Source organism: Panthera onca, chromosome B2 (genome assembly GCF_046562875.1).
Source record: "Panthera onca isolate mPanOnc1 chromosome B2, mPanOnc1 haplotype 2, whole genome shotgun sequence".
NCBI lineage: Eukaryota > Metazoa > Chordata > Mammalia > Carnivora > Felidae > Panthera > Panthera onca.
Window position 1 is genome coordinate 31424719 of NC_138343.1, and position 20066 is coordinate 31444784.

The 20066-nt window shown below is 42.4% G+C and overlaps 1 protein-coding gene and 1 pseudogene across 2 annotated transcripts; one reads left to right on the forward strand and one right to left on the reverse strand.

Moving 5' to 3' along the window:
• Nucleotides 1-369: 369 nt before the first annotated feature.
• On the reverse strand, nucleotides 370-10480 carry LOC132674387 (DLA class II histocompatibility antigen, DR-1 beta chain-like). 2 transcript variants are annotated; one of them, XM_078446803.2, is made up of 6 exons: nucleotides 10329-10480; nucleotides 5216-5478; nucleotides 4824-4830; nucleotides 2036-2317; nucleotides 1176-1286; nucleotides 431-723 (listed from the first exon to the last, which is right to left on the reverse strand). In XM_078446803.2, exons 1-6 carry the CDS (start codon nucleotides 10426-10428, stop codon nucleotides 686-688), a joined length of 801 nt encoding a protein of 266 aa, XP_078302929.1. In that variant the 5' UTR covers nucleotides 10429-10480; the 3' UTR covers nucleotides 431-685. The 2 variants fall into 2 exon arrangements, with proteins under 2 accessions (XP_081651856.1, XP_078302929.1); XM_081795730.1 differs by lacking the exons at nucleotides 4824-4830; nucleotides 5216-5478; nucleotides 10329-10480 and adding an exon at nucleotides 370-398 and having other exon boundaries at nucleotides 700-723; nucleotides 1907-2429.
• Nucleotides 10481-16341: 5861 nt separating this feature from the next.
• Nucleotides 16342-18527, forward strand: LOC144616457 (large ribosomal subunit protein eL8 pseudogene; annotated as a pseudogene).
• Nucleotides 18528-20066: the final 1539 nt, after the last annotated feature.

Genomic DNA, 20066 nt, shown 5'->3' on the forward strand with positions numbered 1-20066 from the left:
AGAAAAGCTTCTAAAGACATGTGAGCAGAAGGTGAATTCCAATGCAGGGGACACTATAAGGACTGCATACAGGGGGCCAGGAGAGAATGAAGGTAAGGTACTGCAGTCAGTACTGGGGTTTCCAGGTCAAGGACAGGATGGAGGGAGCTGTCAGGAAGCATGGGTTCTGCGGGGTCACTGAGGCCAAGGAAAACAAGATCCTGAGAAAGCACCGTGTTTGTGGAAGAAAAATGGGCCCTTTCCTGGTTAAAGAGATGCTTTCTACAGGACCACTGAACTAACTTTTAAAACAGCCAGATTCTTCCCCTAGCCAAGCCGGTAACCTTTTCACTCTCCAAAGAGGCTTGAAAAGAAGGTTCTTCCTGTAGTGTCAGCATCTCCACCTCAGCTCATGAGTCCTGCAGAAGACACAGCAGAGTATTGTTCCCAGACCGGCCTCCACAAGTAGCTTCTTCTCCCCTCTCTCAGGGCCTCATGTTAGAGCACTACAGTAAGAAGAAGAACATATTCTTTCTTAAGTATCCTTGATCTAAAGCTATTTGCAGTGCAGGCCTTTTAGTAAGTGGAGAGAAGAAGCTTCAGTTAATTGCCTGAGCAGAAGTCAGATCCAAAGTCTTTGACATTGTTTCTGTCTTTTCATCTCCACCATCTGTTCCAGGATAATCAACTCTATCCCTAAAGAGGGTCAAAAAGCATTACCTGTTGGCTGAAGTCCAGAGTGTCCTGGGAAAGAAAAGTGACAACATACACTTAACAGAGACACAGGTAAATCTGTCCCCACATACAAGGTCCCAACCCCAGACCCACCTACCACCACAACTCACATCGCATGATGCCAGTGGGATCAGAAAGGGAGAGATGTGACCCGGGAAGTTTCTATCACACCATTCTACTGTGGCTTCATTAGCTTTCATAGCTCTTCCTGATTTGGCCCAGGACCCCAACCCAAGATATCTGTCTTGTTAACCTCTTTCTTGTCTCTACAACCCATAATCTCTTATGCTGAAACACAGTAACCATGGACCCTTGCTGTCTGGATTTCTAGGAAATCTGAGGGCAAAGGGAGAAGGAAAGGCTTTACAAGGCCACTGGTCTACAGAGAGTTTATGTGATCAAAGCTGTATTTCTCTCCCACAAGGTCTATAGGGAGGCCCAGCTACCAACAGGTGCCTTACCTTTCTGATTCTGGAAGTAGATGAACAGCCCCACCACCAGGAAGAGCAGACCCAGAACAAAGCCCCCAATTCCACTCAGCATCTTGCTCTGTGCAGATTCAGACTGAGCCCCTGAGAGAAGAAGCAGTTTTAGTGATTTTACCCCAAATCCAACTTCTCTGACAGACACTCCAGGATTGAGAACTTCGAGAATGAGGAATGTAGCCTGCCCTGGAAGAAGGAGAATAAGTGGCAATTTCTAGGGGAAAAATATTTTTTTTTAAAATCCCATTGCGTAGATACAAGGTTTAGGTATTGAACTTTTTAAACATCACAGCTTTGACAAATCCACTACTTCAACATCTATGAATGAGGAGCCTGAGACTCCATGAAGTTCAAGTGCTTGTGCAGGGTGACAGAGCTAATAAAAGGCAGTGCCAAGACTGGATTCCCCTCTTGTCAGAAGGACCTATACAATAGAGGATGTGCTTCTTCCTGGATCACAAGGAACAACACACAGCAATGGTGCCAGCAGCACAAACTCAGCCCGAGGCAGGGGACTAGTGCCCAGCATCACAGGAGAACCATTACCCGTGAGCCATGGAAAGTCTCAAAACATGGACAACCTCATTTCGGCCAGCGAGGCATAACTATCTCCCCAAGGGTTGTAGGATCTGGAGACACAATCACAGAATATCTATAACCTATCAGAGGATTCTACCACAGGATATCACTTGGCTCATCCCAGTGACCTGTGCTAAAGAGAAGAGAACATGGAACAAATGAAAATATGGTGAAAGGAGAGAGAACCCTGGCACTCAGGGAAAGCAAAGTCCCCTCCCTGCTGGGTGAGGAACTTATGAGATCAGAAAGCTTCTCACTCCATTCCACGGTGATAGGGCTCATGCGACTTGGATGTTCCACGTGGCAGGTGTAGACCTCTCCACTCTGAGGAACTGTTTCCAGCATCACCAGGGTCTGGAAGGTCCAGTCTCCATTACGGATCAGGCCTGTGGACACGACCCCAGTCTCCTCCTCCTGGCCGTTCCGGAACCACTTGACCTCAATGTGGCCTGGATAGAAACCATTCACGGAGCAGACCAGGAGGTTGTGGTGCTGCAGGGGCTGCGTCTTCGAGGGAAACACGGTCACTGTCGGCTCAACTAGAAGACAAGTGGTAGCGGGACTAAGTGAGGATGACAGAGTGAGTCTCCCTGGCTGGCTGCCCTCCTGCCTCCGGTCTCTGGTCCCAGGCTGCATCTCATGCAGGCCTCCCTCAAAGCTGGCCACGTGGCCAAGTACCAGCCAGTATCATGAGTCTTGAATTCAATCCTGACAGTATGGGTCCATTAAGTTTGAGAGATGTTGAGGAAATTTGTGGGGTTTTTCATAGTGTGAAGTAGTTATTCCTTGTGGAATTCTTTGTTTACACATTTTGCAAGGGATATAGTGTCTCAATTAAAAGCATGATTTCTGGAGCAGGCTGACTGAGCTCAAATATAGGCTCTGCTCCTTACTGATTGATCCTAGAAGAATATTACATTCCTCTGCACCCCAGCTTTCTCCTCTATCGAAGGAGACAGTAATACTTACCTCTTACAGTTCTGTGAAGATTAATGCACCTAAAGTATGTAAAGTGATGATTGGAGTTTAGCCTTCAATATATGTTAAGTACTTATTACCCTGTTAAATTACAGAGAAAATATTATTTAAAGCAGTCTGGGTAAATTGGAGAACAGCTTGAGGTAGATAGGGAAATAGAGTATGAAACCCTGGAAATGCTCCACTCACACCTTACAACACCACACAAATGGTTCTCCCCCGGAAGCAGGAAAGACAGAGGTGATACTCTAGCCTATTTGTTTAATTGCAAGAACAGCGTGAGTCCTGAAAGAGAGGGAAAGGAACAAGAAAACTCATTGACATTAAAAAGTTCTCATAATTGCACTCAGATGATCCATCCTTCTTCTGTGCAGTATAAAAAAATTACTGTTATTGGAATTGTTATACCTTTATAATTGTCTCCCTTTGAAAGCTGACATTTGAGTTCAGGGTAGAGACTGAGACTATTTAACAGGTATCCTTAGTGCAGAGACAATCCCTTACACTACCAGCCTCAATAAATACTGCTTTTAAAAAGGAAAAATATGGGGGCGCCTGGGTGGCGCAGTCGGTTAAGCGTCCGACTTCAGCCAGGTCACGATCTCGCGGTCCGTGAGTTCGAGCCCCGCGTCAGGCTCTGGGCTGATGGCTCGGAGCCTGGAGCCTGTTTCCGATTCTGTGTCTCCCTCTCTCTCTGCCCCTCCCCCGTTCATGCTCTGTCTCTCTCTGTCCCAAAAATAAATAAAAAACGTTGAAAAAAAAAAATTTAAAAAGGAAAAATATGGGGGAAACATTTTTACAATACCATAAAATGGTAGATTTAGGTAGATGACAAACCTTTGCTAACAATTTTGTAGCATATTCATTAAATATAAATGTTTACATTCCTAGCATGAAAACTAATAAACAGTGTCAAAATATAAGCCACAGACTAGAGAAAATGCTGAATCGACTATCAGCAAAGCATTAATAATCTTATGCATAGAAAACACCTAAAATCACTGAGAAAAATACCAGAATCCCCGAGATAATAGTAGATAATTTTTACATCGGTAACAACAATTAGCCAATAGATATGTAAAAAAAAAATCCAAGGACCTTAAAAGCAAAGAAATATACATTAAAAATAAAAAAGATATAAAATTTCAACCGAGTATTTGCAATATTGGGAAAAAAAGATCTAACAAAGGGGAATGTGAGGTGAATTGTTACAACTATATAAAGAAATAATATGCAACTCCTTAAATACTTTCATCATTATAAAAACAGTAACATCAATACATTTAGTAACAAAATTATAATTAAGATACCTGGTTTCACAATCATTTCAAGAATGTAAGAATACATACTCTAAGAGAACAAAGAGCAGGAAGTTGAGACCTAAAAGAAGCCCCAGAAATATCAGGAGGGTTTGGGGAGCCTGGGTGGCTCAGTCAGTTAAGGGTCCCACTTGGCTCAGGTCATGATCTGGCAGTTTCTGGGTTCGAATCCCCGGGCAGGCTCTGGGCGACAGCTCAGAACCTGGAGCCTCCTTGGGATTCTGTACCTCCCTCTCTCTCTCTGCTCCTCCCCTGCTTGCACTTTTTCTATCTCACCCTCTGCTCTTCCCCCGTTCCCACTCTGTCTTACTGGATCTCTCTCTCAAAAATTAACATTAAAAAAAATAGAAATATCAGAGGGACCTCAGAAATCCCCCCAAATCTTCAACAATTAGTCTGGCCATTTTTCTCACTGCAGTGGTAGCACATACAGACACAGGCACACGTATTTCAGGGGCTTCAGAAAAAGAAGGGTGAGTGTCAGGAACAGAAGGTGACAGGCCTCCTCACATCTCCCCAATCTCTTAACTTTCCCCTCCCCTACCATCCCCTAAGCCTTCACCCCAACCAGGACACCCTCCACTTCCCTCCCCAGGTCTCCAACCACCTGCCCAGTGTGCCCTCCAGCTGGAGCTCCTCAGCCCCCCTCACCTCTGCCTCAGGGGCCACCAAGGATGCCCGATGTCCCCTCCTGTTGCCTCCCCCACACCCACTCTCTCCACACGCACTGCCCCCCCTTCCCACACACTCATTCTCTGTCCCCCTCACATCACAAGGCACCCCTCCCACACTGTCCCCACAGCCACACACGGACTCACCACACTGTCCCCACAGCCACACAAGGACACAACCACGCTGTCCCCACAGCCACACAAGGAAACACGACACTGTCCCCACAGTCACTCATGGACACAACCACGCCCTCCCCACAGTCACAAAACATGGTCCCCACAGCCACACACGGACTCACCACACTGTCCCCACCCCACAGACACAGCACACACTCCCCGACGTCGCACTCTCGCAGGGATCCCGTGATGTGCTCTTGCTCAACACCCTGTAGGCTCACTGGGACCCAGTCTCTGTCTCACAGTCGCACAGGCGCAGCCCCGGCCACCCCAGCCCCCCTGCCCCTCTCACCTCGCCGCTGAAGCTCTCACCAACACCGTAGTTGTGTCTGCAGAACCGGTCCACCGCTGTCCGCTTCTGCTCCAGGACGTCCTTCTGCCCCTTCCAGTACTTGGCGCCTGGACGCCCCAGCTCTGATACCGCTCGGTACTCCCCAACTTCGTTGTCAAAGCGAGCTAACTCCTCCCGGTTATAGAAATATCTGGCCAGGAATCGCACCCGCTCCGTCCCGTTGGTGAAATGGCACTCAGACTTCCCCATGACTAAGAAATGTGCTGTGGGGACAGGGCGACCCGGTCACCTGTGGGCTCCTGGAGGACACTGACGCCGCCACCCCTCGGGGCTCCACCCGCACCCCCAAACCACCAGCACCCAAGGCTCTTCTCTCCTCTGCCGGCGGGGGCGGAAGGAGGCAGGGAGGTGACCCCTCTTCTGGGAGCCTCTCAGGGTCACTGGGTTCCGGACTCAGAGGCGGACCTCCCATCCTGAGGATTTGCTCCTCACTGCCTCCTTTTGGAGACCTCCTCTCCACAGACACCCACCTCCCTCTTCGCCTCCCACAGCCCTTTCCTGGCATCACACAAGTCCCACCTGCGTCCCCCTCCCCCACCCCCACCCAACACTTGGTCTGGGCTGAGCTGGCTCAGGCCCCTGCGAACCCAGAGAAGGGAAACACCCCCACATCCCCTCCACTCTCGGGTTAAAATTTATGGAAAGTGATGGACAAAACCCAGCCAGGCAGGGCTTTATTTACCTGGGGGGAGAAATGTCACAAGACAAACCTGCAGTTCTAGAGCAGAGGATAACTGGACGATCTTTGTTTCCTTAGGGCGCCAGACAGGTGGTCTCAAGGGGGATGTTTAGGATGTGACAGGAAGGAGTAACTAGATGTGAACTAGTGGGCATGTGTGTGTTTGATAATTCAGGGAAAGGTAATACAATGTGCAAAATCTTGAAAGAATTGATGAACTTCCTCAACGAAATGGAAAAAGGGAGTTCACTGAAGCACAATGGGACAAAGGAAGGCAAAAGGTTAGACTGGAGAAATCACGTGGAGGTGGCAGTAAAAGCCTTACAGATGATGTTGGGATTTTGACTTCATACTACACGTAATGGGAAACTACTGAAGAGTTTTAAGGACGTTAAAACCATGACTGCACCACAGTTCCTCAAGTCCTTACCTGGAATTTTCAAACTCCAGAAACCTAGGAAACCAGGTCTTTTTACAAGTTTTGATGCCAAACTCTTTTGCCAAATCTAACCTGATGAGGTAAAGGGTCAAACATGTCAGACCTCTTATTGGTCAGTCAGTCACATGGGCTTCTGGAGTTTCAATATATAAACACACACACATCATAATATATGTACATACATGCATATACATACATATATACACACATATACATACATGACACATATACATACATGTATGTATATATTTTGATGTTTTATTTTCTGTTTAATTGAACTAAGAAAAATTTTTTATTCAAGTGGAATTGACATGAACATTTTAAAAATAGTTTAAAAATACCTGTGCCTTTAAATATGAGACAAATAAAAGGAGCTTTTGACATTATCAACAGAACAAAATGTAGTATTACTGCACAAGTTTGATACATTTTACAGAAAAATACTTGTGACAGTCACAATTGATGACTCATAAGGCAAGCTGTTGAAAGTTAACAGAGATGCTGATGATCAAGAAATCATGAAATCTTATAAAACTTTGCATAAGGCAAAGAATAAAAGATGAAGATCTCGAGCTTGCATTGACTGAGTGGACTCAGCGAGAAAGTGTTCAATCTATGAACTGTTGATATTATTATTTTTTTGTAATAAAATAAGCTAAACTACACCACAAAGACCTGAATTGGAAGGTAAGTGTGTGTATAAAGGGTAAGTCTAGAGGTTTTAGAAGCAGCAGAGTATAAACCAGTGTTTCCAACATCAGTACTCTTGACATTTTGCACGAGATATTTTTTGTGGGAAGCCTGTTCTGTACATTGTAGATTGTTTACTAGCATCATTAGCCTCTACCTAGCAGATGTCAGAAAAAAGCACCCAGTGACTGCCAAAAATGGCTCCAGACATTGCCAAATGTTCCCTGAAGTCCCCATATGAGAACCACTGTTACACCACTTGAAAAATCTGTGGTAAAAAAGCCAATGTTAATTCTATGTCAGCTGAGAATTACATTGAAAAATTTGCCAATGTTATATCTGATAAAAAACCTTGATACTGAACAAATTTATTTTGCTGGAAAAGAGGCTCTTCACTGAGACAAGATTCTGAAAAAAAGAATTCATACTGCCTAACAAGAGAGTATCAAAAGTTATTATGAATTCCAACCAAAAGATGATTGCTCTTGGGTGTGCTAATGATTCAAGCTTACCCAAATGAAAGTGGGCAGACACTAGAAAGCGCCAAAATCCAGGATGCCTGAAAGGGACAAATATTTTACTTGTGCATTAGTTTTCAAAAAAGATAATACGGATAACCAGATACATGTTTTATTTGGTTCAAAACCACTTTGTATCAATGGGCTTCGTTCATGAGAGGCAAGCTGGATTGGGAGAAACCTGGAAGTTAATTGTCCCTGTATAATTGTTCCACATACTATACTCCTCAAATTCTTGTAAAAATTAAAGCTTTGGCTTCTAATACTCCCCCTGCCCCACCACCAAGTATGACATCTATGTTGCAATCTTTGAACAAGGAATTTCCTTATCCCATGAAGATCCAGTATAAAAACTTTTAAACTCTGTTCTTGATGCAGTTTACAGAGGCCTATGAATCCACATCTTCTGAAATAAGTTAATGGCTTGTGTTATGACAAAGCTAATGTTTAATAAACCAACCTGAAAAACTGCCTAGCAAGACTTTGGGCTACATCCGAGTTTGCAAATGAACTACCAGTTGAAGACATGAAAACTGTCATGTGATGAATGAGAAAATATTATATGACACTTCAATGTATGTAAAAGTTTATCTAAATAAGTCCAAGGAATAAGATGTACACTTGAGATGAGCACCAGGTAGCGTATAGAAGTGTGGAATCACTACACTGTGCATCTGAAACTAACATTACGCTGTATGCTAACCAAATGGAAGTTAAATAATAACTTTAAAAGATATTCTCTGCCTAAATGTATACCTATAATCGTAAACAATCAAACAAACAAATAAGTCAAAGGTGCTGATCCGAAAATACTGAGCACTGATGATGGGGTCACACGGGGCATTCCCTGAGTGATGGAAACATGGTAGTGGTGACTGAGAGCACTCCCCAACTTGCTCCCTACACTCCAGCTTCTCCAGCCTTCCTTCTGTCCCTTGCACTCAGCAAACATCTTCCCGCACTTGACCTTTATCCTATTTTCTCCCCCTACAACTCTTGTCCTGTACATCCTTCATTTGGCTGGCTTCTGTCACCAGGCATATCTCAACTCAATGTCACTTCCTCAGGGAGAGCTCCCTACACACTTGAACTGAAGTCAGGCGTATCCAATTCTGTCTGTTTCACAACCAGGTGTATTATTTTTCAGCGTACTTATTGTTGTCACAATTTTTGTTGTTATTGTTAAATGTTTATCGGGCTTTCTCCTCTGTCATTACATAAAATCCATGATGGTAATGATCTTTAGCCTATTCAAATAGAATTCACTGAGCCCAGAACAGAGCCTAGTACATCATAGCTGCTCAGAGAAATGTCTGTGATACAATGGATGAACACAGGGCTCTGAGAATCAGTCATTGTGAGGATCCTGGAAAGCAAGAAGGGGCTCAGGTCCAACATTCTTTTACTCTGATGATACATTATATCTCCTCCACTTCCTGTGAGAAATTCACACAAACTACCTCCTTCTCCTTCTACTGTTGGAAAAAATATCACAGGTAAGGAAAGGGTGATTTTAAGAAAAAAGAAAAATCTCATTAAGTTTCAGCTCATCCCGTAGATCTGTGATAGTGCTGAGGTCTCTGCATACACGGGGGATTCACAGTAATGATGACAACATGGCTCGGGAAAGAATAGGAACTGGAAGTGGAGGCAACCCAACATGGCTATTAAGGAAAAACAGAAAACATGAGGAATAAACCTATGCCATCTGGGGACATCACCTCAGTCAGCCAATATATTCCCTTGACTTGCATATTGGCTTTCAGTCCTATGAAATGTAAACACCTTCACTCACTCTGTACTCTGCTCGGGGTAGATAGTTGGAACCATATGAAATTCCTGATGTTGCCTATTTTTGGGTTACAAAGCCATAATTGCATATAATTTATCCTATACTAGTTGAATCCCTTCCTGTGGGCTCAGGCCAGAGAACAGAAAGATGCAGGAGAAACGGACACCATAGAAATGTTCAACATAGATTCATAATGAAAAATTAACTTGTGCCGGGTTCTCAGAAGATATCTTAAGTTCTTTAAGACTCCAAAGAACATCCCATACGTGCTTCTCATCTAAAATGTCATTTCAAGTACTAAGGATCTCTGCTGTACCTCCAGGGTGAGAAATAGAGATAAAACTAGCCCCAACTTTGGTCAGAGAACCTTCAGTCCAGGGATAAAGGCCTTGTAAACTTTGAGGTGCAGGAGAAAGGAAAGGAGATAATGGGAGAGAACTCTTGATACAGCCTCGCATATTACAGAGAGGCACCAACATAACTAATCCTGTGAAGACCTAACACATAGTCTTCTAGGAGACACCTTTCTAATTCCTTTTGACTCTCTGTCTAATTTTCTGAGAAACTTTCTTATTTCTAGCATAACTCAACATTATAAAGGGAACTGCTTGATGGGAATTAATTTGAAATCATTATTTCTGAATCTTCTCAAGACCCTGAGGGAATTAAACTCAAACCTGGAGAGTTTTGACTGGGGAAGAGTTGAGAAGAAATGGCCTCTATATGTGGAGGCCCCTTACACAGCTCTTATAGAGAGGGCAAGCATTCAGCCCCCTTTTGTTTTGGATAGAATTGGGGATCTATATGACAAAGGTGGGCCATCATTAAAGAAAATGTCACAATTTTCTAAGGCACATGGCATGGACACAGTGGCAAAACTAATTTCTTTCTTTCCCCCCACTCCATAATAGCTTACCACCCAGGAGTGCACTTACATGAAGTGTCCCTGGCCCAAGCCAGGGGAGGGCTTAGCACCATCAATATCAACATCAGAGCTATCAACCAGGAACCTCCCAGGAAACACAGACACACCATGCTGGAGAACAGGGAGGACAGGGGGCAGGGGAACAGGCAAGTCTCAGTCAGTGAGAACTAAGACCCTCCTTTAGCCCCCTCCTAAATAATACCAACCAAGGAATTTGTTTCTCTGCTCCTGGATTGGGTAATCTAGCTTTGACAACCAATCCGCATCACAGATGAACTGCATCATCAGTTGCTGGTCAGAGATTCAGAATCAAGAGCCTCTTCTGAAACTCTGACTTCCTTCATTGGAAGGATTATTTTAATTTAGTACTTAAAAGGTTTGATCCAATATATGTGAAACATTTGACTGGGACCCTATTGTAAGCCAGCTCTATGCTGAGCAGTGATGTGCACAAAAGTTTGAGTCTTTAGGAGTATTCATGCCTCTCCCGTGAAGACAGAATAGTTTTGACGATAGTTTGTGTGAGTGTTTTAGAAGCTGAGTGAGTGGAGGGAAGATGATTGTTAATCAAAACATCCAGACCTTTTTGCACCATCACATAGTGTAGATTTGGGGAAATTAACCTTGAAATGAAGGCTTTCTGGTACTGCAGACTTTCTGGTACTTGGATACTGGAAAGTGGTATGATTCTCTGGACTGCTCAAGCAAGGAGCAGCATCCCCTGGTAACTGATGATATGACAGAATTCTAGCTATTAATTGGAGAGTATTGTCTGTATCTCTTTAGAGGTAGGGAGATCTCTGATAAACTAAGAGTCATTGGAATTTAGTCATTAACTTACCCTGAGTAAAAGGGTTTTTCAAGTTTGTCTGTTGATGCTGTCATTGAGTTTGAGGCACCTCCGGAATATGCAGAGAAAGGGGCTTAGAGAACATGATCTGTGTGGAATGAAGGGTCTTGGAAAATCCTTTGTATAGCACTTAAGCTAAAAAAGTGGTAACACCAACTGTCCAAATCAAAGTATGCAGGGGGCTGAGACATTGATAAAGGACTCAAAGTCAGCCTTTAGCATAAAAGCTCTGCCTTAGAATAATGAATATTTTATGTGAAAATGTGTTCAGTCCATAGCTTTGGATCCCACTCTGATCTCCTCATTTTATTGGGGTTATGTCCCTTTTTTATGTACCTTCTCTTGCTTTATGCTAAGGAGACATATAAGAAGCTGGTGCTAATGAATACATTACAGAACATCCAGGAAAGAAAACACAATGGAAATACTATGAATAACATCCTTTGACGTAACCATATAGTTTTAAGCATATGTTTCTACTTTTATATAATTATTATGCATTGTATTAACAGAAGTGTAATATCTCAGATTCAATAGGATTTTAAAGGACAACTATCTATCTAAATTTCTGCAATAATTCACAATCTTCCACAGTCTGATAAGCAGCCCATGTTTATGGACTAGTGCCAGAGAACTCACCGTGTTGCAATAAATGTAACTAATGATTACTGAGCAAATTTTGAACATTTTATTTTGTACCCAGAATTATACAAGGGCTTTTTATACAGCATATTTATATTTAACTCTCACATCATCTCAGTGATTTGAGTACCCTTTGTATCCCTTCAGATGCAGAGAATAAAATGATGGGTGTATGTTAAACAACATTGGCAAGGACACACGGCCAGTAAATGGTGCACTCCTTATGGAGCCAAGTTATATGTGAGTCCAGTCTCCAGAAGCCTAGCCATTACATCACACACCACCTCACATTCACTTTCTGAATAGAATACTGTCCATTGTGTTGAAACTATTCTTGTCATGGTTGTGTATAGCAATGCAACTACTCTTGTCAAAGAGTGACAGCATTTTATATAAACTGATTAGTTACCGTGTAGTAGTAACTCTAGTTCCTCCAGAAGTAGATGTTCTTTAATCTCCAAGTATTCATGGTCTTTCCAGTTTTTTCTGGTGGCTAATTTCATTTCTCAGAGCCTTGTGGCCTGAAAATATGCATAGCGTTGTGGTCTCAATCTTTTTGTACTTGTTGAGGGCTGATTTGTGACCAGTATGTGATCCATTCTGGAGATTGTTCCACGTGAACTCGAGAAAATATGCCGCTTAGGATGACATGTTCTGAGTCTATCTGTTGAGCCCATGCAGCCTAGTATGTCACTGAAAGCCATTGGTTCACTGTTGATTTTCTGCTTAGATTTTCTGTCCATTGGGTAAATGGGGTGTTAAAGTTCCTACTATTATGGTATTTTTATGAATGAGTTTCATGTTTATGATTCATTGATTTAAGTATTTGGGTGTTCTCAAGTTAGGGGCATAAATATTTATAATTATTAGATCTTCTTTTTGGATAGATCCCTTAAATATGATATAATGCCCTTCTTCATCTCTTGTTACAGTCTGAGTTTTAAAATATAAATTGTCTGATATAAGTATGGCTACTCTGGTTTTCTTTTGACATCCATGAGCATGATAGATGGTTCTCCATCCCCTCACTTTCAATCTGCAGTTGTCTTTAGGTCTAAAATGAGTCTCTTATAGGCAGCATATCGTTGGGTCTTGTTTTTTTGTTTTTTTTTATCCTATCTAATATCCTATATCTTTTGATTGGAGCATTTAGTCCATTTAGTTTGAGAGTGATTATTGAAAGATATTAATTAAGTGCCATCATGTTGCCTATAGAGTAGGTGTCTTTGATGTTGTTCTTTCTAGTCTTTGTTGCTTTTGGTCATTTTGTTTTGTTTTGCTTTTTCTCCAAAGAGTGCCCTTAAAATTTGTTGCAAAGCTGGTTTAGTGGTCATGAACCCCTTTAGTTTTGGTTTGTCTGGGAAACTCTTTATCTCTCCATCTATTTTGAATAACAGCCTTGCTGGTAAAGAATCTTGGTTGTGTATTTTTCCAATACAGCAAGTTGAATATATCCTGCCACTCCCTTCTGGCCTTCCAAGTCTCTGTGGACAGATCTGCTGTGAACCTGATCTTTCTTCCCTTGTAGGATAGGGACTTTCTTCCCATGCTGCCTTCAAGATTCCTTCCTTGTCTGTATTTTGTGAATTTGACCATGATATACTTTACTGATGGTTGGCTTTTGTTGAGTTTAATGGAACTTCTCTGTGTTTCTGGGATTTTGATGTCTGTGTACTTCCCCAGGTTAGGAAAGTTTTAAGCTATAATTTGCTCACATAAACCTTCTTCACCTTTTTCTATCTCTTCATCTTCTGGGACTCCTTTGGTAGGAATATTATTCTGTTGAATAACTCATTGAGTTCTCTAAGTATTGTATTATGATCTTTTGCATTTTATTTCTCTCTTTTTCTGCTTCATTATTTTCCATAATTTTATCCTCTATATCACTGATTCACTGCTCTATTTTGTCCATCGTCCAAGTAGAAGTAGTTCTACACGGGGAAACAGGAAAGACAGAGGTAATTCTCTAGCTCTATGAGCTGAGTCCTAACCACAACACGAATCCTGAAGGAGAGGGAAAGGAGCAAGGAAACTTATTTTAAAAAGTTCTCGTTACTGCACTCGACTGATCAATCCTTCTTGCGGAACTAAAATATCTCTTATTGGAATCGTTATCTATTCATTGTGGTTTGCCTTTTATTTTTATCTTTTTATTATTAAAAATTTTGGATAGTTATTCATTTATTTTGAGAGAGAGAAAAGAATTAGGGAAGGGGCAGAGAGAGAGAGAGAGAGAGAGAGAATCCCAAGCAGGACCCGCACAGAATTCGTTGCAGGGCTCACACCCACAAACCATGAGATCTTGACCTGAGCTGAAACTGAGAGTATGACACTCAACAGACTGAACCACCCAGGTGCCTCATCTTATTTTCTTTCTTTTAAAGCTGACATTTGAGTTCAGGGCAGGTTCTGAGGCTCATTAATAGGTATCCATATTGCCTGAGACAATCTTGACACTACAGTCTCAATAAATACACTTACTGTTCCTATCAAAGGAGAAATACGGGCCAAAATTTTTTATCATACCATAAAATGGTAGATTTAAGATTCATGAGAAGTCATTGCTAACCATTTGTAGCATATTTCATTAATAAAAATGTTTACATTCCTAGCATAAGTAATAAGCAGAATCAACATATAAAGTAGAAATTAGAGAAAATGCTGAATCAAATATCAGCAAAGGAATAAAAATCTTATGTATAGAGAACACCTAAAATCACTGAGAAAAACACCAGGCCACAGAGATAATGGAAAGTATATTATTTCGGAGCTGGAACAACAATTAGTCAATAAATATGTGGAAAAAAGTTCAAGAACCTTAGAAATCAAAGGAATATGAATTATAAATAAAAAACATAATTTTTCAACTGACTCTGTCAACATTCAAAAAAGATCTAAAAATGGGAATGTGAGGTGAATTGTTATAACTATAGAAAGAAATCATGTGCAACTCCTTAAATAACCTTATCATTACTTCAAGAACATAAGAATACATACACTAAGAAAAAAAGCAACAAGTTGAGACATTAAGTCTCAGATAGATCAGAGGGGCCTCAGATGTCACCCCAACCTGTCAAAAAATAGTCTGACATTGTTTCTCTCTCAAAAGGTCACACACACACACACACACACACACACACACAGGCACAGTTATTTCAGGGGATTCAGAATGAAGAAGGGTGAGGGGCAGGAAGAGAGGGTGACCACATGCTCACACTCACACGATCACACCACACTCTCCCCACATCACACATGGACACACCACACTTTTCCTGGAAACAAGCTCTCATAGGGCCCCTCCTGACTTGTACTGGATCACGACCCTGCATGCTAGTCCTGGACAGACTCTCAGTCTCTGTCTCTCTCTCTGTCTCTCACTCCGTCTCTGTCTCTCTCACCCATCCCACACACGCACAAACACACACATGCCCACACACACCCCACCCCTACCAGCCCTGCCACATTCACCCGCTCTACACAGTGAAGCTCTCAACAACCCCTTAGTTGTGTCTGCAGAGACTGTCCGCTGCGGCCTTCGACCTATCCATGAGGTCCTTGTGCTGGGTCCAGTGCTCAGTGTCAAGCCTCCCCTGTTCTGTCACCACCTCCCCTGCTCTGTACTCCCCCACATCGCTGTCGAAGTGCACGTTCTCTTCCTGGTTAGAGATGTATCTGACCAGGAGCCACACCCTCTCCTCCCACTGGAGTAATGACACTAGGCCTTAAATTGCTACATGTAATGTGCTGTGGGGACAGGGGCGATCCGGTCATCCCGTGGGCTCCTGGAAGACACTGATGGAGGTATGCCTCAGGAGCTCCACCCGCACCCCAAAACCACCTACATCCACGGCTCTTCTCTCCTCTGTGGGCAGGGAGTGGGGGAAGGTGACCCCTCTCCTGGGAGCCTGTCGGGGTCACTGGGTTCTGGGCTCAGAGGCTGACCTCCCAGCCTGACTGCACCAGGCATTTCCCTCTCACTGCCTCCTCCTACACTATCTCCTGACAGACACCCACCTCCCTCCTCTCCTCCCACAGCCCTTTACCTGGGCCTGAAACATGTCCCACCTGCTTACCCCCTCCGCCCCTCCAAACCAGCACTTGGCCTGGGCTGAGCTGTCTCAGGCCCTGCCCACACCTGAGAATCCAAAGAGGGGAAACAAACGCATCTCCTCCACTAGGAGAGTTTAAAATTTAGGGAAAGTGATGGACAAAACCCAACCAGGTAAGACTTTACATGGGGGTGAGAAACGTCACGAGACAAGTGTCCAGTTCTAGAGCAGAGGATATTTGGATGATCTTAGTTACCTTAGGGTGCCAGAGAGGTGGTCTCAAGAGTGATGTTTAGAATGTGACAGGAAGGAGTAAGTAGATGTGAGCTAGAGGGTGTGGGGGTGGGGGGGACGGGGCGGTGAATTGGTGAACTTCCTCATGAAACCAGAGGAAAGAGTTTGTTGAGGCACACACAGTGAGAGGAAGGAGAGGGAAGTTTCGCCTAGAGAGATCACATGGAGGTGGCACTAAAAGCCTGTGGATGGTGGTAGCATTTGACTTTTATACTAAATTCAATGGGATGTGCCTGAAGACTGTTAAGGAGATTAAAACTATGATTGAAATACAGTTCCTCAGTCCTTTGCCTACATTTCCAAATCCAGAACCCTCAGAAAACCAGATCTTTTTAAAAATTTTGATGTGGAATCTATTTGGCAAATCTAAACTGGTGTGGTAACAGGTCAAACAAGCCAGAACTCTTATTGGTCAATCAGTGCCATATGCTTCTGTAGTTTCAATATGTATGTAATATATAGAAAGATATATGTAATACATGTGTGTATATATCTGAAAACATTACACACCATAATGCACATACATGTGATGTACATACATACACACATATATACACACATATATGTGTATATTTTGATTTTTTTAAGTTTATTTATTTATTGGGAGAGATACAGAGAGCACGAGGAGGGGGAGAGGCAGAGAGAGAGGGAGAGAGAGAATCCCAAACAGGCTCTGCTTTGTCGTGCAGAAGCCATTGTGGGGTTCGAACCCATGCACAGTGAGATCATGAACTGAGCTGAACCAAGAGTAGGACTGCTTAACCAACCAACTGAGCCACCCAGGTGCCTTGATATTTTTGTTTTATGTTTAATAGAACTAAGGGAAAAATTTTATTCAAGTATAATTAACAAGAAAAACTTAGAACTAGGGAAAAAATTCCTCTGTGTTAAAAGTGAGACATACAAAAGAGAGCATCTGATATTATCAATAGAATAGAATATAGAATTATGGAGAAAGTTTGATACATTTTCCTGAAAATGTCCTATGGCAGTCACAATTTATGACTTATAAAGAAAAACAAGTTGTTGAAAATTATCAGAGATGCTAATAATCAAGATATCATGAAATATTGAAAAACATTGCATAAGGGAAAAAATAAAAACTAAAGTTCCTGGCTTACATTGATGAACGGGCTCAACAAGAAATTGGTGAATTTATACAACTTTCTAGTTTCTTATTTTTGTATTTACACAAACTAAAATTCAAAGACTTGAGTTGCAAGGTGAGTCTGTATATGAATCGTGAGTCTAGAATGTTTAGAAGCAACCCAGTATAAACCAGTGTTTTCAACCTCAGCACTGTTACCATTTGGGGGGCTTGTTTGTTTGTTTGAAACCATACCCAGTATATTTTCCAACCACAACAGTACAAAACTACAGATCAACAATAAAACAAACCCGGAAAATTTACAATGTAAACATTCGGTATTTATTTGTAAATATTAAACAACGCACTACTGCACAAGCAACTGACCAAATGAGAAATCAAACAGGAAACCAAAATACGTCTCAAAACAAAAGAAAAACTAAACACAAGTGCAATTTATGCTATCAATGTTTGTATTAAGGAAAAAAGTTCAGGTCTCTCCTCCAGCTATCCAAGCTGTTACAGGAAAGGAGGCTAAGGAGGCTGTCGTGAAGAAGCAGAGGCCAAGAAGGTGGACAAGACTGGCCCAAGAATTTTGTCATCAGACAGGAAATGCAGCCTAAAAGGGATCTCATTCATTGTGTCAAATGGCCCCACTACATCCAGCTGCAGCAGCAAAGGCATATTCTCCATAAACACCTACAAGTGCCTCCCATGATTAATCAGTTTGCCCAGACTTTGGACCACCATACAACCACTCCACTGCTGAAGCTGGCCCACAAATACAGACCAGAGACAAAGAAAGTGAAGAAGCAGAGATTGTTGACCCAGGCTGAGAAGAAAGCTGCTGGCAAAGGGGATGTCCCCACTGAGAGGCTGCCTGTCCCTTGTGGTAGCCTTAATAGTGTCACCACCCTGGTGGAAAAACAAGAAGGCTTTGCTGGTAGTGATTGCATGAGATGTGGATCCCATAAAGCTGGTTGACTTCCTGCATTCCCTGTGTCATCAAGTTTGGGTTCCCTACTGCACTACTGTTCTTCAAGGAGAAGGCCAGGCTGGGGCATCAGGTCCACAGGAAGACCTGCACCACTGTTGCCTTCACACAGGTTAAGTTGGGAGACAAAGGAGCTCTGGTTCAGCTGATGGAAGGAATCAGGACCAATACAATGACAGGTATGCTGATATCTGCCATCACTGGGGAGGCAACATCCTGGGTCCAAAGCCAGTAGCTCACATTGCAAGGTGGAAAATGCAAAGGCTAAAATACTGATCACCAAACTGGGCTAAGTGTGCACTGTACAAAATTTTTTTTATATTTATTTATATTTTTGAGAGACAGAGAAAGACTGTGAGGGGGAGAGAGGTAGAGAGGAGATACAGAATCTGAAGCAGGCTCCAGAGACTTTGCAAGCTGTCAGCACAGAGTCCAACATGGGGCTGGAACCCATGAACCGTGAGATCATGACCTGAGCTGAAGTCTGGCTCTCAACCAACGGAGCCACCCAGGTGCCTTAAGTGTGCACTGCTTAAAAAATGTTGTTTTCTAGCCTGTATTGAAAGAAAGAATGAAAGAAAGAAAGAAAGAAAGAAAGAAAGAAAGAAAGAAAGAAAGAGAAAGAAAGAGAGGGAAAGAAAGAAAGAGAACGGAAGAGAGAAAGAGGAAAGAAAGAAAGAAAGAAAGAAAGAAAGAAAGAAAGAAATTAAGAAAGAGGAAAGAAAGAAAGAGAAAGAAAGAAGGAAAGAGAAAGAAAGAAAGAAAGAAGAAAAAGAAAGAAGGAAAGAAAGAAAGAAAGAAAGAAAGAAAGAAAGAAGGAAGGAAGGAAGAAAAGAGGGGCACCTAGGTGGCTCAGTCAATGAAGCGTTCGACTTTGGCTCAGGTCATGATTTCATGGTTTGTGGGTTCAAGCCCTGCGTCCAGCTATGTGCTGACAACTCAGAGCCTGAAGCCAGCTTTGGATTCTGTGTCTCCCTCTCCCTGCCCCTCCCCCACTTATGCTGTGTCTCTCTCCCACTCTCTCAAAAATAAAGGAACACCACAAGGAACTAGAAAAAGGAGAAACTTGGGGGAATTTAGTAGAGGAAGGAAAAAACAAAGAAAAATCAGAAATAGAGACCAGAATACATAATAACTTAACATTGAAAGTAATGACTGGATTTTCAGGGAAAAAAAAAAAATTAACAATGCTCTAACTACATTAACTAAGGAAAAAAAAAAGAGAAGACTCCAAAATGACAAATGTAATAGAATACCGTATAATTAATCAATAGCTGTTGACATTTTGGAGAAGTTAATTCTTGTAGGAAGGCTTGTTGTGCACATGGTAGGATGTCTATCAACATCGCTAGCCTCTACCCACTAGATATTAGATGAAACCCCAGCTATGAAAACCAACAAATGTCTCCATACATTGCCAAATTCCCCAGTGAGGGGTGTGTGTGGCAAATCTGTCCCCAAGGAAGAACCACTGTTTTAACATCTGAATGTATGTGGTGAAAAGGTGCCGTTAATAGTGAAGTAACTGAGTATTACATTGAAAAATTTGCCAATATGATATCTGATAAAAACTCTATACTGAGGAAATTTATTTATACTGGAAACTATCTCAGTACTAGGACCAGATTCCTAAAAAACCATCAGTACTGCCTAATAAGAGAGTGTCAAAAGCTGCTATGAATTCGAACCAAAAGATGACTGCTCTTGGCTGTGCTAATGCTTCAGGTTCACCCAAAACCAAGAGGGCAGTGATTGGGAAAAAAATGCAGGATGTCTGAACGTTGTATTTTACCCGTGTGTATTTTCTAAAAAGAAAATATGGATAACCAGAT